The sequence below is a fragment of the Mustela nivalis genome (assembly GCF_964662115.1).
Source record: "Mustela nivalis genome assembly, chromosome: 17".
NCBI classification, from domain to species: Eukaryota; Metazoa; Chordata; class Mammalia; order Carnivora; family Mustelidae; genus Mustela; species Mustela nivalis.
The window spans coordinates 48,543,315-48,568,485 of NC_139036.1; the positions used below are offsets into that span (position 1 = coordinate 48,543,315).

Here is a 25,171-nt window from a genome sequence, read left to right on the forward strand (position 1 = left end):
ACTTTTTTAAAGATTTATTTTTATTTATTTAGTTGAGAGAGAGAGCGAGCACATGCACACAGGTGGGGGGAGAGCAGGCAGAGTGAGAGAGAGAATCTCTTTTTTTTTTTTTTAAGATTTTATTTATTTATTTGACAGAGAGAAATCACAAGTAGTCGGAGAGGCAGGCAGAGAGAGAGAGGGAAGCAGGCTCCCCGCTGAGCAGAGAGCCTGATATGGGACTCGATCCCAGGACCCCGAGATCATGACCTGAGCCGAAGGCAGCGGCTTAACCCACTGAGCCACCCAGGCGTCCCGAGAGAGAGAATCTCAAGCAGACTCCCTGGCTGAGCAGGGAGCCCAACACAGGGCTCGATCTCACGACCCCAAGATCATGACCTGAGCCGCAATCAAGAGTTGGATGCTCAACCCCCAGGCGCCCCATTTACTGGCAAATTTAAGAAGTACCTTTCCAGTCCTTATCTTGCTTAACTTTACCCCAAAGACTGAAGTTCCTGACCAGTCTTTCCTTTTTTTTTCTTTTTTTTAATATGAGTAAGTTTTTTTTCTTGTTACATAAACTATTTGCTCAACATGGGGCTTGAACACACAACCTTGGCATGCTCTACGACTGAGCCAGCCACATGCCCCTATCCAATCAGTCCTTCCTTGTTGAATGACTTTGCCCAGGCTTCCAGAAAATCCCACTCTGTTCTCCAAACAACTTCTTTTCAATCTCCTTTGCTAGTTCCCTCTAAGTGCCAACAATGGAAACAAACCAGCTCAACCGAGGCAAAACAAACGATAATTCATTGGAAAGACACGGGGAAGGGTGCCACTCACTAATTAGTAGGGCAAAGCTGGACAGCCAGGCTCAGGGATTGGCAAGAGTCAAGGATGCACCAATGGCCCCCCCAAAAGCGAGGAACTGAGAACACAGCGACTCTGAGAACCAGAAACCTCTGGTCAGGAGGCCACCACTGCTGTCATCACGGGCACTTGTCACACAGCTAGAGCCTCTGACAGTTCTCTTCATCCACTTGCCCCAGGATCAAGGTTCCGGCCAAATGTTTACAACTGCCCAGCTTCGATCAAGGACCTTTCTCCTGCTGACCATGGGGCCACAGAGGAATTAACACACCCACCAATTTTTCCCTTAATGCGAAAGGCAATTCCTTAAAAGGAAAAGAGACATAGGTGCTACATAGCCATTGAAACACCAACACCTCTCCTCACCAAGAATTTGGTGAGTTCCTAGTGATCCTTATTAATTGGTCTACTAATACTGTTGATTTTAGGTGATGAGACCAGGATGGGTTTTTTTTCCCCCCTCATTGAACTTTGTTAAATGGATCTCAAAATCCTGTGACAGATTTTTTAGGTCAAGTTGTTTCCAATAAAAATTACTGATTTTCATGGGACCTGGGTGATTCAGTGGGTTAAGGGGCTGGCTCTTGATTTCAGCTCAGGTCATGATCTCAGAGTCATGAGATTGAGCCCTGCAACAGTAAAAAAAAATGCTCATTTTATTTTATTTTAAAGATTTTATTTATTATTTTGAGAGGGTGCAGGAGGAGCACAGGGAGAGGGAAAAGCTTCAGTTATACTTATTGTAGCACTGACTGGAGCAAAGGGAACCCATAGCCCTAGTTTTGTAGATGTCCCGAGGGGGGCAGACACAAGAGCTTGTCAGTTGCATGAGCTGGTGACAGGATGCAGTCCGGAGCATCAAGCATCATGGTTCCACTGCCCTTGACTTTTTCAGGTGATTTTCCATCCCTCGAACCAAAGCGTGTTAGCACTTGACTCCAGCGTGCTGTCACCATTCAACCAGAAACTGGCACAAATGCCACTGTGTTAGGGTTGTAACCAATTTCCTTAATGTAGATATAGCTTTCCTTAACGTCTTCCTCATATCTCTTCTGGCTGTCGGGAGGCTCCAATAGAATCCACTTTGTTGGGGCACCTGGGTGGCTCAGTGGGTTAAAGCCTCTGCCTTCGGCTCAGGTCCTGATCTCAGGGTCCTGGGATCCAGCCCCGAATCAGGCTCTCTGCTCAGCAGGGATCCTGCTTCCCTTCCGCTCTCTGCCTGCCTCTCTGCCCACTTGTGATCTCTGTCTGTCAAATAAATAAATAAAATATTTAAAAAAAAAAGAATCCACTTTGTTAACATCAACAATCAGTGGGTTTGCACACCATGTGGAATCCAGAAGCACTTGTGCGCAGGTCTGCCCATTCTTGGAAGTACCTGGTGCAAATTCACTAACCCCAGCAGCAGCAATCAGGGGGGCAGAGTCAGCCCATGAGATAGGTCTGTGATCGTGTTTTTGATTAAGTCTGTGTGTCCTGGGGCAATAGTGATGCTAACATGACACTTGCTGTTCTTGAATATTCCACAGATAGATCAATGACGATACCACACTCAGCTTCCCGTTTATCCATGACCCAGGCAGGGTTGAAGGACTCCTTTCCCATCTCAGCAGCCACCTTCTCAAATTTTTCATTGGTTCTTTTGTGGATCCCACCATGTTTGTAGATGGCCGGGATCCGTACACCTGCCCAGGTCTACACATCCAGCGAAGGGGATATTGATGTCTTTTCCTTTCCCATTGTGGCCTGGATTTAGTGGTGGATTTCAGGACATCTGTTTCCTGGCAGCAAACCTGTTGCAAATAAATAAATAAACCTAGATTGTGAATTTTTAAGAATCACAGACTCTCATTACATTTCAGTATACAAAGTGTGTCCTTGACATTATACAAAAATAATCTGGCCCCAAATGTTAATATTGCCCAAATCTAAGAACCCCCTTAGAGGCTTGACAAACAGAGATGGTCTGAATATATTATTGATGGGCCTCAAGAAAAACATTTCAAGGCTCCATCCATTGTCCCTGTTTCTACCATTTTTCCTTTGTCCCCAAGCAGTCTCAGGGACAAACTGAAGAGTATGTCAAAGGGTGCTTTCAAGTAGACACCTGGATGCAGGGGGTGCCTGGGTGGCTCAGTTCATTAAGTGTTTGACTCTTGATCTCAACTCAGGTTTTGATCTCATGGTCATGAGTTCGAATTCTGTATCCCACACTAGCTGCTGGGCCCACTTAAAAACAAAACAAAATAAAAAAAACAAGAAGATCAACAATGAAAAAACCCAAATAGACATCTAAGGATCCTCAAGGTCAAATCAAGTGTCTGAGTCAAGTGCCTGACCCTGGAGCCCTAGCCCCGCCAGGGGAGGCAGGCTGGCATATGACGAGACAATGACATATCCCCCAAATGCTAGAGTTCATTGTATAATGTATAAACTGGGGTGTTTGTCCCTACTAGCATTTTATCACTAGGGACCCAGTTATTTGGAGAAAACCGTTTTCCCCACAGGAAAGATACATTATCCCTACCATCAAAAATATCATCCTTAATAAATAGAAGAATATGGCAAAATTCAAATATTTGAAGTTTTTGCATAAAATTCTCACTTTTCTTTTAACTGAGCTAGATAAATATCAGGCATTTACCAAGGTCATAGATTTTTTTTTTTTTTTTTAGCACCACGCTCTAACCAACTGAGCTAACCGGCCAACCACTTTTTTAAAAAAAGTAATTTCTATACCCAGTGTGGGGCTTGAACCCACAGCCCCGAGATCAGCAGTTAAATGCTGCACCAACTGAGCCAGCAGGCATCCTGATTTATTTTTAATTGTAGGCTGTTTTAGTTTGGGGTTAAAAGAGAAATTATTACCGATATATAACATAGATACAGGAAAGTCAGGATCAGAAGCATGCAGTTCAATTATGTTCACAAACTGAACACACTTGTATAACCAGCACCCACATCAAGAAACAGGATCACGGGGCGCCTTGGTGGCTTAGTGGGTTAAAGCCTCTGCCTTCGGCTCAGGTCATGATCTCAGGGTCCTGGCATCGAGCCCCGCAATGGGCTCTCTGCTCAGAAACCTGCTTCCTCCTCTCTCCCTCTGCCTGCCTCTCTGCCTACTTGTGATCTTGCTCTGACAAATAAATAAATAAAAAGCTTGAAAAAAAAGAAATAAAATCTCATACACTGCAGAATCCCTCCCTTGACCCTTGACCCTTGACCCTTTCCAATCACTACCTCCTCTGGGGTAACCAGTACTTTTATTTCTAACAGTGTTGGTAGGTTTTTCCCCTCTTTATACTGGATTACTTTGGAATTTTAATTTTTTAAAAGATTTTATCTATTCATTTATTTGTCAGAGAGAGTATACACAAGCAGGCAGAGCGGCAAGCAGAGGCAGAGGGAAAAGCAGGCTCCCGGCCAAGCAAGGAGCCCAATGTGGGACTCGATCCCAGGATGCTGGGCTCATGACCCTAGTTGAAGGCAGAGGCTCAACCAACTGAGCCACCCAGGTGTCCCTGGAATTTTAATTTTTAAAAGTTTGACTAAATACAGACATTTATTAGTATTGCATCAGTCCAGATTTTCAAAATTCATTTAAGAATGTCAGAATACGTGCCAGAATGAACATTAAAATGCAATCTGATAATATCAACATTCAGAATTGTCATACTTTGAAACTTACCAGATTCCAGTATTAAAACTACAGTAAAGTTGACATTTCTCTCTACTCTTCTTGGAAATCCCACAAAAGCAACAAGAGTAATGAGAAGCAGAACCACAAACAACATCATCAATGACACTAGGAGGAGACATCTGAAACTCTTCAAATAAAAGGAGCAAGGGCTACCGAAAGCAGGGCGGAACTAACCCGCACATTAGATGCTTTGTGGCCGCAGATGTTAGGAAAGGCCAGCAGAGGGCGCGTCTCCAAGGGGAGGGTCACAACTCCGGGGCAAAACAATAATCCCTTGTTTGCAATGACAACACCGGGGTGTGTGGACAGCGTCTTGTCCTCACAGGGACCCGTGTTCTGGGTATGGATTTGTCTTCCTCGCCTGGAGGGCTTCTACCAACACTACCGTTTCCAGATTTAGACACTGCCCGGATTTCCAGGTCCAGGAACCAAGGAGAGATGGTAATGGTCCTTCCCACTATGACCCCTCAAAACTCACCGGAAGAACTTTTTGCTTTCCTTGCCAGTCACCTGGGACTCAGTGGGTCCAGAGGTCCCCGTACCCAAGGGAGAAATGTTTAGACAGGGAAACACCAGCCTGGATCCCTTCATTCGGAGGCTGAGAGTGCCTCTTGGCTATTTGGGATTCCTCATGCTGCTGATGACAAAGCAGCCACTGTTGTGGGCTGAGTGTTTATGTCACTCCAAAATCTGTATATTGAAGCTCTAACCCACAATGTTATGATATTAGGAGGGGGCCTTTGAGAAGTAAGTAGATTTAGATGATGTCATAAAGATGGAGTCTCTCTCTCTCTCTCGTCCTCTCTCTCTCTCTCTCTCTCAGATACAGCACGAGGTTTCTGTAAGCCAGGAAGAGAGCTCTCATCAGAACCCCAAAATGCTGGCACCCTGATCTCAGACTTTCAGCCCCAGAACTGCAGAACTCTGAGAAATAAATGTCTATTGCTTAAGCCACCCAGTCTACAGTAGTCTGTTGGAGAAGCCCCAGCGGTGACTGTCCCTGAATTAGCCTGTGAAATCCATACGATTACCAAGTGGAAAATGGCCCCACCAGACAATGTCTGGAGCCCAAGAACTTACCAGGGGCACTTCTCAGTGTGCCCTTGTCCCAGCTGGTTAATGGGAAAGTACAGCAACCTGCTAAAGACAGGGCTGCCGAGAACTCAGGTCCTACAGGAAGAAAGTTTGGGGTCTCCCTACCAGGCATAGGGCTCTCTCCAGCTGTGGGTAAGGGGAACATGGATAAGGAATGGAGAGGCAGCTATTATGGCCACTTGTAGAGGAGGCCTCTAGCATCATGTGTTAATTTGCTCTTTTTCCTTTTTTTTTTTTTTTAAATTTTACCTTATATAAAGAGCACTAGAAGTGGCTAAAGGTTTTGATATCATTTGAGTACTAGCTGACTAACCTCAGGCAAGCTGTTAGCCTTTCTGTGTCTTAGTTACTGATCTGTAAAACTGGGGTAATAAGATCATCAACTCCTAGGTTGATGTAAAGATGTAATACTTGGAATACTGCTCAGTAGATACCAGCTATTATTATAACTATCATTATTATTAACAACAGATGTTCATTTTTATATCCTTGTAACATTAGACAGGAAAGTAGTCCCCAAATCAAGAAAGGAAACTTTCCCCAAATTTATAATCATTAATTTAAAAGACTATTTATTGAAGTTCAAGTACCTGTTTATACTGGATGCTCCAAAATTTGGAATTAGAATTTTTTAAAAAACCTTCAAAATCAATTCATGAGACTTTTTTTTTTTTAACAATAGTAGTTGCTACAGTAATAGAAAACATCCAAGAGAATGATAGAAATCCCAAGTCCAGCATAAAAATTATCTCTAGGAAGGGAACAAAATTGGATTTGGGAGGACACAAGAGGCTTTAGCTGTGTAGTAGTTTCTATTCCTGCAAGACCAATTACCCCCAAATTTGGCAGCTTAAAATACTAAACGTTATTAATGACACATTCTGTGGCCCAGGAAGCTGGGAGTGCTTTAGCTGGGTGATTTTGCTCAGGTCTCTCAAAGGTTTCTTTCAGGCAGTCGGTGGGTTGGGGCTGCGGTCTCATCTGAAGACTCAAGTGGAAATGGTCTGCTTTCAAGCCCACTTTTTGGCTGATGACTGAAGCCCTCAGTTCCTTGTCACATGAGTTCTTGTAGACTGTCTGAGTGTCTTCCCAGCTTAGCAGCTGATTTGCCCCAGAGTAAATGATCTAAGAGAAATAGAGAATGCACACCTGAGATAAGAGTTCAGACTTTGTAACCTTTGATGACTCAGACCAGTCCTGCTACAATGTGAGAGGGGACCACACTGAGTATAAATATCAGGAAGTGGGGGTCATTGGGAGCCAGCCATCTTGGAGACTGACTACTACCAACTACATGTATAATTTTTTTTTAAGATTTTATTTATTTATTTGTCAGAGAGAGAGAGAGAGAGAGAGAGAGCACAGGCAGACAGAGTGACAAGCAGAGGCAGAGGGAGAAACAGGCTCCCTGCCAAGCAAGGAGCCCAATGTGGGACTCGATCCCAGGATGCTAGGATCATGACCTGAGCCAAAGGCAGCTGCCTAACCAACTGAGCCACCCAGGCGTCCCTACAGGTATAATTTTTAAAATTAAATGTTTACTCTGAAATTATGGCATCTTAATTATATTGACTAACCAGTAATTTCTTTTTTTTTTTTTTTGAAGTATTTTATGTATTTATTTGACAGAGAGAGAGAGCACAAGCAGGGGGAGTAGCAGGCAGAGGGAGAGGGAGAAGCAGACTTTCCCCTGAACAGGGAGCCCAATGCAGGGCTTGATCCAAAGACCCTGGGATTATGACCTGATCCAAAGGCAGACATTTAGCTGACTGAGCCACCCAGGTGCCCTAGTAGTTTCTTTTTTAATTAGATCCTGTTTTGACAGTAAAATTTTTTGGAATAATAGAAAAGGACAGTAATTTTTTAATACCAAGAAAACATGAAGCAAATATAGAAAAAATGTTAAGGTTTTACAAAATTGGGTCAGGCTTATCCAAGTATTAACTCTATTATTCTCAATAAATCTGTAAATGCTTGTAATATTCATAATAAAAAATATCTTCCCTTAAAAATGTTCAGAGGAAGAACACACCTCAAATAATGATGACAAAGAATCCTGAAGTGAATTTCAAGAAACCGTTAGCCATTCTCAGATAAATATGAGAAGACGTGGTCCTTGCAGTCATGAAGTTGTAAGAAGGGAGTAGGTTGATGTGGAAGAACAGCAGGATGAACCCCAAAAGAAGCCAACTACGAATTCCTTAGCCTTAAAATCCCGTTGGAAGGAGCCAAAGGCAGAGTAGACAGTACTGAGCATGGAATCAGTGACATGAAGTACAGAGTCAAGAAAGTCTCCTAGAATGAAAAGGAGAAAGGAGTGCTTGGCTGGTTCAGTCAGAGGAGTGTGCAACTCTTGATCTTGGACTTACGGGTTTGAGCACCACGTTGAGTGTAGAGATTACTTTAGAAAAATAAAACTAGGGGCGCCTGGGTGGCTCAGTGCATTAAGCCTCTGCCTTCGGCTCCAGTCATCCCAGGGTCTTGGGATCAAGCTCCACATCGTGCTCTCTGCTCCGCTGGGAGCCTGCTTCCCTTCCTCTCTCTCTGCCTGCCTCTCTGCCTACTTGTGATCTCTGTCTGTCAAATAAATAAATAAAATCTTTAAAAAAAAATTGTGTGGGGCACTTGGGTGGCTCAGTTGGTTAAGCATCTGCCTTCAGTTCAAGTCATGATCCCAGTGTCCTGCGGTCAAGCCCCACGCTGGGCTCCCTGCTCATCCGAAGGCTGCTTCTCCCTCTCCCTCTGCCGCTCCCCCTGCTTGTGGTCACTTGCTTCCTTTCTTTCTCTCTATCAAATAAATAAAATCTTTTAAAAATAAATAAATCAGTAAGTAAGTAAATTGTGGGGTGCTTGGGTGTCTGGTTCAGTTAGTTAAACATCTATCTACCTTCAGCTCAGGTCATGATCCCAGGGTCTTGGGGTCGAGACCCTTGTAGGGCTCCCTGCTCAATAGGGAGTCAGCTTCTCCCTCCCCCTGCTCTTTTGTGCATGCTCTCTTTCTCTCAAATAAATAAATAAAAAAAATTTTAATGAAACATTTGAGGTATTCTCTATACATGAGGAAATATTAGTAAAACAAAGGTGATGACTGATTGATATTATTCAACAAGGTTTGGAAAGTTCTCGTCAATGCAATAAAAAAGTTAAAGGTTTGGGAAGAGGAGGCAAAATATTTTTTAGATTACACAGTTTCCTTTGGGAAAAACCCGTTGAAAAATAGTTTGAGGTGTGCCTGGCTGGCTCAGGGAAGAGCGTGTGGCTCTTGTTCTCAGGGTCATGAGTTCAAGCCCCATGTGGGGTGTAGAGATAACTTAAAATAGATGAATAAATAAAAACTTAAAAAAAAGATAGTTTGGAATATTTTGAGAAATATACAGATTGGGATATACAAAATGAATGGATATACAAATTAGTAGCTTTTCTATACACCTACCAAAAGCAGTTAGAAAATATAAAAGACAAAAAGATCTTTTCTACATTACATCAAAAATACAAAATACCAGGCACACCTGGGTGGCTCAGTGGGTTTAGCCTCTGCCTTCAGGTCAGGTCATGATCCCAGGGTCTTGGGATTGAGCCCTGCATCAGGCTCTCTGCTCAGCAGGGACCCTGCTTCCTCCTTTCTCTCTGCCTACTTGTGATCTCTGTCTGTCAAATAAATAAATAAATAATCTTAAAAAAAAAAAAAACCGGAAATAAATTTAACATAAAGATGTGTTTAGAGCTTAGATCAAGAAAATGATATCCTAAAAAGAAAAAAAAAAGAAAATGATATCCTAATGGGGGAAAGAAGACTCAAAGAAATATAGAGATATGCCATTTTCATGGACAGAAAGAAAATATGGGACAACTCTCAATTCCTTTACAAATAAACCTATCCATTTAATGTAAATTCAAAACATCCAACAGAATTTCTAAAATTTAGCAGAGTATGCTAGGGAAAACAAAACACTGCGATAGGCAATTTTTAAAAAGAAAGGTGTGTTATAATTACTCTAATTATAACAATGTCTGAATATAAACATGGAGTAGACAGAGGAAGTAAGAGAAAATCTAGAAATAGACCTAAATTTTTTAGAAGTTAATACTGTTTATGTCAAAGGTAACATCTCAAATTTAGGAAAGGATGGATTTATTTGGCAAATGGGTTAGACAACTTTCTAGCTATTTTAGAAAAAAATAAATTAGATTCTTACCTCATACTACGTATCCAAATAAATTCCAGATGGAATCAAGTTTTAACTACAAGCACTAGAAAAATAGAGGCTGATATATATTCAAAATTATATACATAATTTTGAGTTGGAGAATGTCTAAGCATGACACAAAGACACTGGGGACGCTGTTAAACAAAAGATTGATGGATTTTACTATACAAAATTTAAAAATTTGATAGCCAATAAATCACTAACAGGTTAAAAATCAACAAAATTTTGTGAGGAAATATCTGCAATATATATAATGGACAAAGAGTTAAGATTCTAAGACAAAGACTAAGACAAAAACTAAGAACAGGCACTTAGCCAAAGAAGGAATCCAAATGGCCAATAAATCCATGAGAAAATCTACAATGTCACCAGCAATTAAGGAAATGCAAATTAAAACATTTATTTCTTTATTTTTTTTAAAGATTTTTATTTTTAAGTTATCTTTATGCCCAGTGTAGGGCTCAAAGTCACAACCTCAAAGATCAAGAGTCAAATATGCTCCTCTGACTGAGCCAGCCAGGCACTCCAGAAACCCTTTAAAAAGGAAATAAAACTTTTCCGAACAACAAGGATATCAAATAATGATAATTTGATATCCCAAATGTAGAGAAGTATTATTATTATTATTATTACATACCTACATTGATTGCTGGTCAGTGTGAACTGGTACAATGTATTTGGGGGACAAATTAGCAATATGTAGCAAAAACATTGAAATTACCATATACTTGGCCCAGCAATACAATGTCTAGGAATTCAGTCATTAAAAATGACCATGGGAGTCATTTCCAGTCATTAAAAATGACCTGGCTGGCTCAGTCAGAAGAGCATGGGGTTCTTGATCTTGGGATCACGAGTTCAAACTCCACATTGGGTATAGAGACTACGTAAAAATAAAAAATCTTTTAAAAATATTCTAAATACATATGTACATACGTACATATGATGGAATCATGTACTGAATGAACCAGGAAAATGTTAACATATCATTAATATATTTTTAAAGATTTTGTTTATTTGACAGAGAGAGATCACAAGTAGGCAGAGAGGCAGGCAGAGTGAGAGGGAGAAGCAGGCTCCCCGCTGAACAGAGAGCCTGATGTGAGGTTGATCCCAGGACCCTGGGATCATGACCCCAGCAGAAGGCAGAGGCTTAACCCACTGAGCTACCCAAGCGCCCTATTATTAACATTTTTTTTTAGATTTTATTTACTTATTTGACAGACAGAAATCACAAGCATGTAGAGAGGCAGGCAGAGAGAGGGGAGCCTGCTTCTCCCTCTCTCTCTGCCTGCCTCTCTGCCTGCTTGTGATCTCTCTCTCTCTCTGTCAAATGAATAAATAAAAAATCTTAAAAAAAAAAAAGAAACTATGTAACATATTTACACACACATATAATGTGTAGAAAAAAGTCAGGAAACTGATACACCAAAATATCCATAGTAGTTATTTCTAGATAATAAGATTGTTGTTGATTTTTCTTTTTCTTTTGTATTATCTATTCTGCAAAGAATATGTATTATTTATACACATTTTATTTTTTTATTTTTTTTTTAATTTAAAAAAAAATTTTTTTTTAATTTATTTGACAGGCAGAGATCACAGGTAGACAGAGAGGCAGGCAGAGAGAGAGGAAGGAAAGCAGGCTCCCTGCTGAGCAGAGAGCCCGATGCGGGGCTCGATCCCAGAACCCTGGGATCATGACCTGAGCCGAAAGCAGGCTCCCTGCTGAGCAGAGAGCCCGATGCGGGGCTCGATCCCAGAACCCTGGGATCATGACCTGAGCCGAAAGCAGAGGCTTTAACCCACTGAGCCACCCAGGCGCCCCTATTTATACACATTTTAAAGGATTTTATAAAGGGATGGAAAATATCACAAAAAATCAGCCAACGGATTTGACTAATATAAACTAGTAACATTTCTTATGCAAGATATCAAAAATTATTAGGTCAAACAATAGAACACTCCAACACCTCAGAAACCACCACCTAGCCCCTGCCACACTCTTTCCAGTACTAACTCCCAAAAATATCCTGACCTTTTGCATCCTGAATTAGTTTTGTCTATTTATGAACCTACAGAAATGCAATTACAGAGTATATGGTGTTTTGTGTCAGACTTTTTTTTACTTGAGATCATTTTTATGAGACTGATCTATATTTTGCTTTTGTAATTGCAACTCATTTATCTTCCTTGGTTTATGGCAACAAATGTGGTTCGCAATTTTGTCCCCAGGAGACATTTGGCATTGCTGGAAGACAGTTGGAGGTAGAAGGCACTACTGGTACCCAGTAGCTAAGGTGGGGGAAAGGTGGAAACTGGTCACAATCCTGTAGTGCACAACAAAGAATCATCTCAGCGTCAATGTTAGTAGTGCTGAGGCCAAGAAACCCCGCTCTGGGAGCATCTGGCTGGCTCATTGGGAAAGCATGCAACTCCTGATCTCCAGGTTGTACCTTCAAGCCCCCTTGTGGGTGTAGAGATCACATAAAAATAAAATCTTGGGTGCCTGGGTGGCTCAGTGGGTTAGGCCTCTGCCTTTGCCTTGGGTCGTGATCTCAGGGTCCTGGGATCAAGTCCTGTGTCAGGCTCTCTGCTTGGTGGGAGCCTGCTTCCTCCTCTCTCTTTCTGCCTACTCGTGATCTCGCTCTGTCAAATAAATAAATAAAATCTTTAAAAATAATAAAATAAAATCTTAGAAAAACAAAAACAACCCCAAACCCTGCTCTGTACTATTCTAGTATGTCACAATTTATCCATTCCTCAAATGATGGGGACACAGAAAGCTTTACACTAGTTACGATTGTGAACTGCCTGAAATGTTCATAACTTAGGGTTTGTCCCCATGACAACGTATTATGCAGTTAGGAGATTTCACATTTACAAAGAAGTTTTTTGTTTTTGTTTTTGTTTTTAAGATTTTATTATTTACTTATTTGACAGAAAGAGTTCACAAGCAAGCAGAGAGAGTGAGGGGGAAGCAGACTCCCCGCTGAGCAAAGAGCCCGGCATGGGGCTCGATTCTAGGACCCGGGATCATGACCTGAGCTGAAGGCAGAGGCTTAACCCACTGAGCACCCAGATGCCCCACAAAGAGTTTTTAATAGTATTTTGAACAGTTTTCATTGAATAAGAGCTGGATCCAGAAACTGTACGCACAAAACATAAATGGGGAAGCCTTTTTGTCATGGTGTCATGCAAACAACACAGGATCTGAAGCAGTGTAGACACTGCCCACCCCCGTGTAACAACGATAGCCAAAAAGGAGCTGGGAAAGAAATATATGGAGATGTTGTAAGGTTGGGGAGGTGTAGTGGTAGTGAAGCGAGGCCTATATTCTATAGTTCTCGTGTCTACCCTTTTATTTTCCAAATGTTCCATTACAAATAATGTAGAGTGATAGGAAAATACAGCAAAGAGTTAAAAAACCAAACACAAAAACCCAGCTACTCACTTCTCCTGGACTCACCGTTGTCTGAGGGAGAGTTTGCCCATAGGGCACTGAGGCTTTCCAGCACTTTCTGCCATGGGGTGGGGTGGGGGGGCTTCCCTTGGGTGCCATCATGCTTCTGGGGCCTGGGTGGACTCAGGATCGCTCATACCTCCCCAGCCGCATGTGCTGCTGTCGGCCTACAGCGCGCATCCTCCTTGGTTGAGACCGTGAACCGCAGTCATTTTTCAAACCAGACTTTACATGGCTTCTCCAGCCACCTTCACGTGGTCTCCCCTTTCTCTCTAACAGGTACAGCTTCTTAATAATTGCACTCAATGCTGTAATTGAATGTTATTTTCCACAGTAGGGGAGGATCGATGTCCTAACATCCCAGGATCAGTCCGGTCCCTGTGGGAGTAAACCTCGGGGTTGTCTTTGAAAGTCTGAAGAATCTGGGGAGACCCTGCTCACCATCAAGATGGTCCTGAAATCGTGACCACGATCTACCGCATGGGAAACAAAGCAAATATTGTACTCTTGTCGAAGGATGAGGGAGACTGAGATTTCTGGCTCCTAAAACAGTGCCCGGAATATAGTATTTTGATGCCAGCTGGCGGACTAGAGTTCAGTTCTGGCCATAACCACCCAGAGTTAGTGCAGACCCCACTGTTTAAAGGGGGCGCCCCATAGCAATACCGCTCCTATTTCCTACCGCCTGGCTGCAGACCGTGGGGTTCTCTTGATTCCCTCAGGTGTGCTAATTTTCTGTAACCAAGCACAGAACAGGAAAGCATTGCACTTAATGATCACAATTTTATGATACAGGAGACAAATCAGGACCAGCTACACGAAGAAATATATAGGATGAGATCTGAAAGGTCCCAAATGCATAGCTTCTGTGTGCTCTTTCCACGGATTAGGGAACATCACTCCCTTAGCACATCACCAGCCAGGAAGCCCACTGAGTTTTCATTGGGATTTCCTTCTGTAGGCCAGATGGATTAAATCATTGGCCATACAACTGAACCTAATCTACAGCCTCTTTTCCCTCCTTGGAGGTCAGGTGGGCTCGAAGTTCTGCCTCTCTAATTGCATGGTTGGTCCTTCTGGTGACCAGATCCCTTCCTGAAGCTACCGAGGAGACCTCCAAGAGTCACCTCGCTAGCAAAACTCAAGTGTCATCCGGAAATCTCATTAGTAACTATGACACTTCTATCACCTGGGAAATATCAAGGCTTTTAGGAGCTCCATGCCAGGAACCTGGCACAAATTCTTTATTCTACAACACATAGTAGACACTCAATAAATATTTGCTAAGCGGAAAGAGACACTAAAAATGCCAGAAATTGGCAGGGGAGAGGAAGGCAGTTAGGCTCTTAGATTCTTCCACGTGACAAGTGTATGTGCCTATTATGAAGACAGACACATTAGGTTACAAAAAACCAATACCGTCAAACATTCCAATCCTATGACAGATTCCTTTTGCTCTGGTTTACATTACCAAGCACCCTGATGATAATTTGACTTCCCATGTGACTTGTGTATAGAAAGACAAGGCTAGACGGGCAGACATAAGCATGTCCGTCTGCCTGAGTCAGTTTCTTGTTGCAAATTAATAAAGTGGCATTCTGGCTCACGTGGATCTGTCTCTTTGAGCTCTTTGTGCCTTCCACCTCTAGTGTCGTTGCTGAGCCAGACGCTGCCCAAGACCCAACCCGGACTCTGGCAAGTTCGTCCAGGCTGGTGCCACCCGGGAAATCTCTAAGAGCCCGTGGGAGCCATCCAGCCGGCTCTCTGCCTCTACATTTCAGGGTGTGGGCTTCGGGGCATTCACAACATTCCTGCAACAGAAGAGTTTCGGGAACACCCCACATTGGATCTGGGTGACTTGAATATAATCTCAAGCAAGCAGGTATGTCTGAGATGTGGTTGTAAATGAGAAAGCTTAAGCCTAATTAATTTTATTCCACTTGACTTAAAGAGCATGTGAAAGAAGGGGATCTGAGGACATCTGTACACTGGGCCTCGAGAACACAAGCCTCCAGAGGCTGGAGACACTGACTCTGGCGTACACAGGCTTTGTAGAGACTGGAGAGGTTTAGTCTTTAGAAGGAAATAGAGAACTCACTCCTCTAAAACCCGAATGAGGAAGATTAGCCCACCATGAGCTGCAATTCAATTTAGTGCTCAACAAGCAAACTTCTGGTTAATAATCAGATTGCTGAATCATCTTTGCTATAGCCTCTCCATTGCAAAATAATAAGTAATGGTCTGGTTTATACATCTTCTTCTTATGAGTTTGTTTAATATGAGTCAGTCCCACAAAACTGATGCATGGACATAAGTGAGTTTCAAGCTCAAGAAAGCTGAGGACCAGACTACAGAGGATAGTGACTCCCTCCAATATAAAATTAGCCTGTGGCTAGTCAGCCTCCTCTCTGGATGAATATATTTGCTTCACTGTATCTCTCAAACCACAGCACACCTAATTCAGGAAACTCTTCTTCAGTATTTTTAATTAAAAGTTTATTTATTTTTAGTCATCTCTACACCCCACATGGGGCTCGAACTAACACCCAGAGATCAAGAGTTGCGTGCGCTTCCAACTGAGCCAGCCAGGCACTCCGCCCTATGGTGAATGATGGACATTCTCTTTGGATCCCCACTCTGGCTCCAGTTTTCCCAAAGAAGGATACCTTCCTTCAAAGCAGCCTGCTTTCTTGGAGATCTCGGCTGCTAGAATATCTTTTCTTAAATTGGAATTAAACATGTCACCTTATAACTTATAACTGGTTCTTTCACAAAATATCTGCTTAGCCTCAGTTCCTGTGAAGGAACTCGGTGATGGAGCCAAGCCTTCTCACTCCCCTATTGTTCTCCAAGCTTTCCAGTGTCTTTCTTGAAAACATGATCCCCCCTGAATCTGGTCAGTCCACTAGCATTATTATTTTTGAGACATAAGATATTGCTGCAGCAGAAGTTTGTTATTTCTTTTAGCAGCTGCATCTCACTCTGGGCTCATATATTTCAGATAAAATGCCTTCACCTCAGTGCATTTCCCCTTCCTTTTGGGCTTGAGGCTGCTGAAATGAGATACACGTTGGTAAGGCTGGGGTGAGCTGATTTCCCCCCCTGGGTGAATGCTATTTCTGTTCAATCTCAAGAAAAGGGTCCTTCGCTCAGGACTCATATACAGAGTCATTTCAAGAATTCACACCTAAGCAGTGAATGAGTTTATTTTTCTTAGAAAGAGAGAGAGAAAAAAACAAAAGACCCACCTTTCTCTAGGAGAGGAGCCATCCCGAGAGAGCTGGGGAGGTGTTTTTCTCATTTTTATCTCCCAGCACCTGGTTGGGTAGAAGGCACTCAGCATGGGCTTGATGAATCTAGCCAACGAGATACTAATTTCAATTGAGAGAGGAAAGAAAAAAGAAGGAAAGAAAGAAAGGAAGGAAGGAGAAAGAAAGAAGAAAGAAAAAAATGGGAAGGAGAAGAGAGACTATTTTGCTTAAGGCTGTTTTTCCTTCTGGTTCTAGAATATAAAAGTGGCATATATAGTACAATAGCTTAACCATACCTAGGCTTGGTTTCTCTCAGACCCCCTGACACATTCCCGGAGGAATTTTCCTGTCATCTTGAATCCCTTCCACAAGCCCAAGTTGTCTTCAGCACGAACCCGCCTATTTGTTGTTGACTTAATCTGGAAAAAACTTCCTATCACTCCTTCTCCCCCACCCTGTCCCTCGGCCCCTCATCACCCCTACTCTCTCCACTTGCCCCACCCTCCCCTCCCCCCGCCCCACTCCGGTCCGCAAACCCACACGGGTTTCAAGTTTAGGATTTGATGTTGTTACTGCCCACAGACGTTCGCTGGGACAACTCGGAGAGGCCATGTGCTTGTCCCCCTTAGGAAGTGGGAGAAATCCCTGCAGCTCGGTTTTGTTCCAATGGTCTGTTCAGTGAGTGATTCCCGTTTCCCCAAAGGCTGCCCCTCATTAGCATGAACGGGGGTGGGGGTGTGGAGAAGGGGTGGGGGGAGAGAAAGAGCAAAAGCCCAGGCTCCGTTTTAGAGCCTGGGAACCGTGTCTACGAAAATGACAGCTAGAGCTTTCTGGCTCCTCTGTTTGATCGTTGGATCATCTCCCGAAGCCCCAGTGGCGGAGAGAAAAGGTAAGATCGGGGAAACGCTGAGTCCTGGGAGAGAAGCAGGGGTGGGGTGGGGTGGTGGGGGGACCCGGGGAGAAGGCGCGCTGAAGGGCGGGACGAGAAAGGGGTCAGAGTGGGCAGGAGAGGGGACTCCGGGTCCGTGTTCGTGTTCGGAAGGAGCAAACTGTGTCCCCAAGATTTTGTGTGTCCTGGCAGCCTTTTCGGAAAGGAGCCAGTTCAGCTACTGAAATGATCTCGAGCGAGCCGGGCAGGCTGGGGAAAACTTTGCATGTTAAGTAGTTGCTCCATCACAGAGGAGGGAAAGTGTCAAAAGGGGTCGCGGCATGCCTTTCGGGCGCCGTGCGGGCCGGGCTCGCAGGACGCGGCGGGCGGCGGGCGCCGGGAGGAGCGCGGGGTCCGCCCTGCGCCGGGGCCGGGGTCCCGCGGGCGATCCGAAGCGCTGGGTGCGCCCGCCACCGCTGAGGGCGAAGGGGAGCCCAAATCGGACATCTCTCCCCTCTGGCAAGCGCCAGCGAATAGCCCGTGGGGGCGCGGGGGGGGGGGGGCGTACCTGAGTCTTTAAAACACGCACACACGGAGTTTCGTGCATGAGATGAAAATAAGTTACTGGGAATGAAATAATGAAATAAGGGATTCTCTGCGGGGAGAGGTTTTTGTTTTGCTTTTCTTTGGATGTTCTTCTGATTCCCTATCTCTGGGAAAAACAGCTTCCGCACCTCACAGGGCAATTTACTTTGGGTTATTTTTCCACATGGAAACTGAATGACTTCAGTGGCATTTAACCCAAATATCAGACAATCTTTCCCATGACAACAGATGGTGATATCAATGGGGAAGCAGTTGTGAGGTCAACAATTGTCAGGAATTGGATATCTACCAGAACTTTATTCAGCTGTGAATGGGACAACGTTGGACATAATGAGTCAGAATCAACCTCTCTGTAAAAACACGAACTAGAACCAGCTATTACTGCTGGGGGAAAGCTGATTTTAAAGGAGATTGTCAATTGGGCAAGATAAATCCCTTTAAATGAAGTGTTGCAAGAGCTGCACGTGGGCAGACCCAGCTCTTCCATGCAAGGAAAGAGAAATGTGGAAAACCAGCCGTGGAGACCACAGAAAAAGAAAAAGAAAGACAGGTTCTTGTGCCTCTTTGGAGGGCACTGGGACCCAGGCAAACGGGGAGGTGATATTGTGTAACTGGGCATGGAAAATTGCCCAGCTTCCAAGCTGGCTGAAGTTTGCTCACCAACCTGTCTGCAGAGCTGGGGAAAATCATTAATAATTAAAAAAAAAAATTGTTTTCATGCCATATCACTTAAGAGATTTTTTGCCACCAGGGAAGGGGAAATGTAAGTGGTGCGCGTGTGCTTTTATACTCAACCAGGGGCCTCGGCCTCCCAGCCATGCTTTAAAAATCTTCCTTAGCTGTGGTTTACGAGTAAGCGGTGTCCAAGAAGCCGGATAAAAATCCACTCACAGAGACCAAGATGACAGTGTAAACACGGATGGGAAAACCAAATAGTTCTGTTGTCAGGGGCGCTTAAACAATTAGGAGAACCTGTAATATGAGACCTTTCCCCCTGGGGTTTGCTCTTGGTACTTTCTCAACAAACTGTACAGAGCAAAAAGGCGGATGTTTATACATATATTAAAGAAACGGCAAAAAAGAGTTTGTTACTTAACCACAGCTGACCGTTGTGTTTAGCCCTAGAACAAACAGGTTGCGGCAATTTTAAAAAGCTATCGGTTTTAAGAGGTTCCTTAACAAAATGAGAGGTTCCCACGCGGCGAGAAAATTTTTCTTAGTTGGCCTCGATTTTAGAGGGCAAGACCCTCGTCTCGGTCTTCCCCCGGGGCCTAGGAAACCTGTGCTCTCCTCGGACCTGACGCTGAGGCTTCCCTCCGCTTACCACGGGGGCGCCTTCCTCTCGCCCCTCCCGTTCCCGGGCCTTCGCTTCCCAGTCTCCGGGCCCCCGCCCCCCGCCCCCCCCCGCCATCGCTCCTCTCGCAGGTGCTCGCTAAGTTTACATTGTCCGCGGCTCCTCTCCCCTCCCAGGGCCTTTTCTTCTCCCGCCCCTCACCCCCACCCCGCCCGCCCACCGGCCTCTCAGACCCTCCGCCCGCCTTCCCACCCCTCTCAAGCTCTCCCGCTTCTCCTCTCCTCCCCACTCGGCCTCCCCTGCCCTCTCCACAGGGTCTCCCCTCCCCTCTTCAAGCCTCCCCTCCCCCACGCCGCTGCCCTCCCACTCGGCTTCTCCCCTCCGCGCCTCTCCTTCCCTGACGGCCTCCCCGGCCTCTCCTCTTTTTTCCCTACAGCGTCGCCGCCCCACAACAGGAAGCCCGACCCCGGCGGCGGCCCGAGTGCGGAGGGGACGCCGGGGCCCCGGGCGCCGCCGGTCCCTGAGGAGCCGCGGCGGCCGCGCGCGGCCGAGGCCTCTCCCCGCGCTTGGCCCGACCCGCGACGCCGGAAGCCCCCGCCGCCCGCCGAGAACCGGGCCGGCTTCCGGGAGGCCGCGCGCGAGCCCGCCGGCCCGCCGAGCCCCCGCCTCGCGCAGGCCGAGAACCGCGCCTCGCCGCGCCGCGTGCCCGCGCTGGAGGACTCCCCGCGGCGCTCACGCGCCCGGGCCCTGCGCTTCCCGGCCGCGCGGTCGCTCGCGCGCGCCGCCGAGGCTGCCGCCGGCCCCGCCCACCCCAACCGGCCGCGCGCCGCCGCGCCTCCCCCGGGGCCCGAGCCGGCGCCTGCACCGCCCCCGCGCCTCAGCCCGCCGCGGAGGGACGCGGATCCCGGCGCCGAGCCCTGCGCGCGCGCCTGCAGGGTGGACCTGGACGAGCGCGAGTCCTACTGCGCGAGCGAATTCGGTGAGCCCTGCCCCGCAGCACCTCCCGGGCCCGGGCCGCAGAGCCCAGGCCGCGAGGCGAGCCTTTCCGAGCCCAGGCGCGGGCTGTGCTCGCAGACTGCCCTAGGGGAGACCCTAGAGAAACCCACTCACTCAATTCTGCGGTCCCCAGACCCTTGTGGACTATTTCATGATGTGTGCAAAACTCACTGGGGAAAGAGAGGAAATGAGCGTTCTGCATTTCTCCAAACTCTTTTGTTTTTTGAAAGCAGCGGTGAATGGAATCGTGCACGACGTGGACGTGCTCGGCACAGGGATCCGGCTGGTGACTCTGCTGGTGGACCGGGATGGGCTGTACAAGATGAACCGCCTGTACATCACTCCGGACGGGTTTTTCTTCCGAGTCCACATACTAGTCCTAGACTCCTCCAGCTGCAATAAGCCATGCCCAGAGTTTAAACCTGGTATTGAAACTGATCTGAACACTTCATATACGGATTTTTGTGCCACCACTTGTAACTTGGATGCCACAGTCTGGTCTGTTCGTTACCCCAATACCGTTTGGGCGGGGGGAGTAGCATTCTAAAATGAATAGAATTTAGACGACAGGTATTTCTGCCACTCCGATCGTGCCTCTGGTTAAAGGTGGGAACAGCATGGATTGACACAGAGTGGGCACTCAGATATTTGTTGATAAGTGGAGTGACGAAACAACGTTGCTAGAGGGGCACAGAAGACGCTTTTAGAAAGTTTAGAATGTCTTTTTTTGGAGGGGGTGGAATACCCACTCCCACATCTTTCTAGAAGTGTGCTCTGGAAAATCCTCCTGATTACATTGTGGTTAGGACCTTTGTACTGGGATGTTGGCGGGTAATAATAGGCAGATAAACTGATTTATCTTCTAAAGGTCCCTAGACTGTGTCCACCTGTTGTTGGAGGGTGAAACGTCTGAGATTTAACAGTTGCAGCAAGATAACAGATTGAAGCTTAGGCGTTCCTTGACGGCCTTGCATGTTCTTACTGTTTCTTGGCATTTAAAAGACACCACAAATTTTACATTTTGGGTACTTTTTTTCAGGAAGCAGGTATATTGTGATGGGCCACATCTACCATAAGAGACGCCAGCTCCCTACAGCTCTGCTCCAGGTCCTGAGAGGGCGGCTCCGTCCAGGAGATGGATTGCTCAGGAGTGGCAACAGCTACGTGAAGAGATTTAACCGAAAAAGGAATGGGCAAGTTCAAAGTGCCGTTCACACCCAGTGCGTTTGAAATGTACTATCCTCGCACTGCTGGATTATAAGAGACGTGTCGCATTCAGCAACAAGACAGGAGCGGTCTGTCTTCACGGAATGGGGAATTCCTGTGGAGGAAGGCACACAGCTCCTTCTGGAACGGATTGTGTAGTTCCAACTCTAATCTCGAAGTTGCCCCTTTCTTACTTGCAAAATCGCTCTTCAGTGGTATGCTTCTGAGGTCCCTGGCAAAGTTACTGGAGTCTAGTGGCATTTATTCACACAGCTCAGATAACTGACCTGTCCAGTTAGCAGATCACTGCTTCATGTGGTTTATTTTTAATTATTTTAATTTAAATACATTCTTCAGTAGAAAGAGTTCACAAAAAAGCATTTCCTTGATTTTAAATATACAACTTTGAATAGGTTATATCACATTATCAAACCAAGTTTCATACTAAAACCATCACATTTTAAATTCTGTACATAACAGCGCACTAGTCAAAAGACATGTATGAAATGTCATTTAGATCAAAACACTAGGGTCAGAACTCAAGACAGGTATTCAAGTTTTATACTTAAAGAGTACTAACGGGCTTAATTCAAGCAAAATATTATTCAAACAAGTGTTCCTGATGTACCAAAATGTAAGAAATATTCTCTTCCCTCCCTGCTCCTAAAAACAATTTGTGCCAAACTGGCAACTGTCCCAATGCTAAACATATTCTGGGTGTATCTGATGTCATTTTTCTATTAAGACCGAGTATCGTGTTTGTGTTTGTAAAGTAGTAAATCTTGCCTTGAAATCAGATCTTGGATGCACCTGGTTTTTTTAGCCTCATGGAGCTCTACAGGTTTGGGAAAAAGCCTTTCTCAAACTTACTCCAAAAACCACCCTGGAATGGATATTCAATGACAGCTTGCAAGTATGTGAATTTTAAACATTTTTCCAGTTGGTTTGGAAAAGGTTTAATCACTAGCTGAATTTAAGATTGATTTTATACTTGAGTCCACAAGCCATTTTAAGTTTTTTTTTTTTAAGATTATTTATTTATTTATTTGACAGAGAGAAATCACAAGTAGACGGAGAGGCAGGCAGAGAGAGAGAGAGGGAAGCAGGCTCCCCGCTGAGCAGAGAGCCCGATGCGGGACGCGATCCCAGGACCCTGAGATCATGACCTGAGCCGAAGGCAGTGGCTTAACCCACTGAGCCACCCAGGCACCCCAACAGTTTTTGTTTTTTTTTTCTGAAGACCAAACTGTACATCAATTAATTTGAAACACGTGAATAGAGACACGGATAATCCACAGCTGAAGATGACAGCCTAAGGAAAGATAAACAGGAACTGCACCAAAGAGAAAAAACAAACCCACAGCCTATCCTGGTCTCAGAGGAGAGGGGCTCAGGGAGCTCATGATGTGTCTTTAGACAGTCTTCAATGGCCACATAGAACAGAAGCACAATACATCCTAAAAGATGTTTAGGACAGTAGAGCATCCACAAGGAAACAAGAGTGTAAGACATGACGTCTGCCTGTGATGGGAGATACTCTTACTTTATTTGTTCCAAACAGAGGGCAAAGAGATAAAATAACACGTGAGAGCTCCTGACTCTTCTGTGGTAAAGTATCATTGAGGAAGTTTTGGAGAATTTTCCAAAAATGAGTTTTGCCCAAACTTACTAAAAATCATTCTAGGATTGCTTCTTGGGAATCAATCAACTGCATTAATTATAACGTGACCTACTGGCAATAGAGTAAGCTGAGATTGAAGAGCTTCTGGCCTGTGTGTGTGTGTTTAGGATAAACATTAACTGAGACATAAATAGCACCAGTCATAAAAACCAAAGACGAATTTTTAAATGTGAAAAGGCTAAGCGGTGGTCTTGAATAACACAGTGATAAAAATTGCAAAATGGCCAAATAGATAAATTACTGGTTGGATGGTCGTGAGTTAGAATGTAAAGAGTTAAATCACTTTTACATAAGCCTGAGGGTTAGGGTTTGATTAGACCACTTTGATGATACTAAGTTTCTGAAGAGTTATGGGAACACACCCGATGCCAGAATCATGTAATCTGTGTCATAGATAGAGGTCATACGGTTAGTGTGTACACACGGGGAGGGAAAACAAACCGGCCAGCTTTATAGAAACTGCCCAGATCTATGGCCGTAGTTCAAGACCAGGTCTCGGGGCGCCTGGGTGGCTCAGTGGGTTAAAGCCTCTGCCTTCAGCTCCGGTCATGATCTCAGGGTCCTGGGATCGAGCCCCACAGCGGGCTCTCTGCTCAGCAGGGAGCCTGCTTCCCTCTCTCTCTGCCTGCCTCTCTGCCTACTTGTGATCTCTCTGTCAAATAAATAAAATCTTTAAAAAAAAAAAAAAAAGACCAGGTCTCGATGAGAGACAGGTGAGGCTCAAACGAGGTAGAACAGTGCTGGGCAAGGGAGTCCGTGCACCAGGAGGGAGCGACCAAACAGATCATCCTGGGTTAGGCTAAAAAGGTTACAAAGAATTGCATTTTCAGTATCAATCAGTAGCTTGGATGCAGTCTTAACTTTATGCAAAACTGTAAGCAGCAAGCTCATTGTAGTTCCTAATCCTTTTGTCCTACAGGAAGATTTTTCTTAGCACATGGATTTGTGCTCCAAAGACCATAAAAGGCTATGTGCACGTAAGTCCCTCATCAGTAAAATACTCCACTGCCTTCAAGAGGAACCCAGCAGCATCCCTCCTTTGAATTAAGCTCTTAGAACTCAAGAAAAAAAAGTACTTGTTTTGCTTTTAGGCCTATAAAAATATATACTCTTATTTCCAAATTGGATCAAATGGGGGTGTGATCATATAAGAAATGTCTTTTCTGGTAGCTTACTCGAAGTATCCCACAGTATCTCAGAATATTTCATATTATTAAAAATACTCAGCTGGCTCTCTCCACCCCCCCCCACCCCTGCCACCCCCCTCCTCCCCTGCCCAAGCACTCACAAGACACTGCTCTGCTCATGAGATCTCACCATTCTCTTTCAGGACAAGAAATTGGAGGCTTCCAAGAGTGGCCTTAGTCACGAAGAGTGGGAGCTACGCTAACTGTGTAGCTCAGCCCTGTAGCTAGCCCTGTCTAGCTCAGCCTGTCCGTAGGTGCACGTTTAAAAGGTCAGCACCAGGCTGGCTCTCTAATATCAGAAACACACACAGATGAATACAAATAAGGAAAGAACCTCAATTTACAGATTCTGGGAAAGTAGATTATGAACAACAGCAAATCTCAGGGTCTCTAAATAACACTCCAGACCATTTTAAATACAATAAGACAATTGTTCTACTTTGGGAAAGATCTCTGGAAGTTCACAATTTTTTCTTTTTAAACCTATTGCAGGACATTAACTAAAATACAAATCCTGCAGACTCCGGATGGGAGAAAAAAGCCTTACCAATATGAAAATACTTATTAGGAAAGGTTTTCAAGGATTGTGAACTTGGCAGATGAAACATAACAAGCACCGAAAATACTTTTAGCCAAGGAAATCTACTGATGCAAATTACATGTATTTACAAGCCTAAAGACTGGGGTAGAAAATCCTAACCGCGGATCACAAATGTATAGTCTACTACTTGGATTATACAAAGTAAAACAGCTGTGATATGTTTATC

General features: G+C 44.8%; 1 protein-coding gene and 1 long non-coding RNA gene across 8 annotated transcripts; both read left to right on the forward strand.

Annotated features, from left to right (window-relative positions):
* Window positions 1-4,791: 4,791 nt before the first annotated feature.
* On the forward strand, window positions 4,792-12,562 carry LOC309851409. Of its 2 annotated transcripts, XR_014304759.1 has the most exons (3): window positions 4,806-4,990; window positions 6,981-7,159; window positions 12,088-12,562. It is a non-coding gene; the product is annotated as an uncharacterized lncRNA (long non-coding RNA). The 2 variants fall into 2 exon arrangements; XR_014304758.1 differs by lacking the exons at window positions 6,981-7,159; window positions 12,088-12,562 and adding an exon at window positions 5,373-5,503 and having other exon boundaries at window positions 4,792-4,990.
* A 4,505-nt stretch (window positions 12,563-17,067) lies between these two features.
* LOC309851399 (UPF0450 protein C17orf58) lies at window positions 17,068-22,334 on the forward strand. Of its 6 annotated transcripts, none has more exons than XM_082706718.1 (5): window positions 17,068-17,244; window positions 17,356-17,455; window positions 19,771-20,313; window positions 20,564-20,828; window positions 21,370-22,334. In XM_082706718.1, the coding sequence occupies exons 1-5, from the start codon at window positions 17,233-17,235 to the stop codon at window positions 21,404-21,406; spliced, it is 957 nt and encodes a 318-aa protein (XP_082562844.1). In that variant the 5' UTR covers window positions 17,068-17,232; the 3' UTR covers window positions 21,407-22,334. The 6 variants fall into 6 exon arrangements, with proteins under 6 accessions (XP_082562844.1, XP_082562841.1, XP_082562842.1 ...); XM_082706715.1 differs by having other exon boundaries at window positions 17,074-17,244; window positions 20,564-20,755; XM_082706716.1 differs by having other exon boundaries at window positions 17,074-17,235; window positions 20,564-20,755.
* Window positions 22,335-25,171: the final 2,837 nt, after the last annotated feature.

Bases quoted from the DNA above. Each gene is read 5' to 3' on its own strand.
- LOC309851399 (XM_082706715.1), top strand. The intron at 20,314-20,563 runs GTGAGCCCTGCC...TTTTGAAAGCAG, and splicing joins CTACTGCGCGAGCGAATTCG to CGGTGAATGGAATCGTGCAC. The intron at 20,756-21,369 runs GTATTGAAACTG...ACTTTTTTTCAG, and splicing joins ATGCCCAGAGTTTAAACCTG to GAAGCAGGTATATTGTGATG.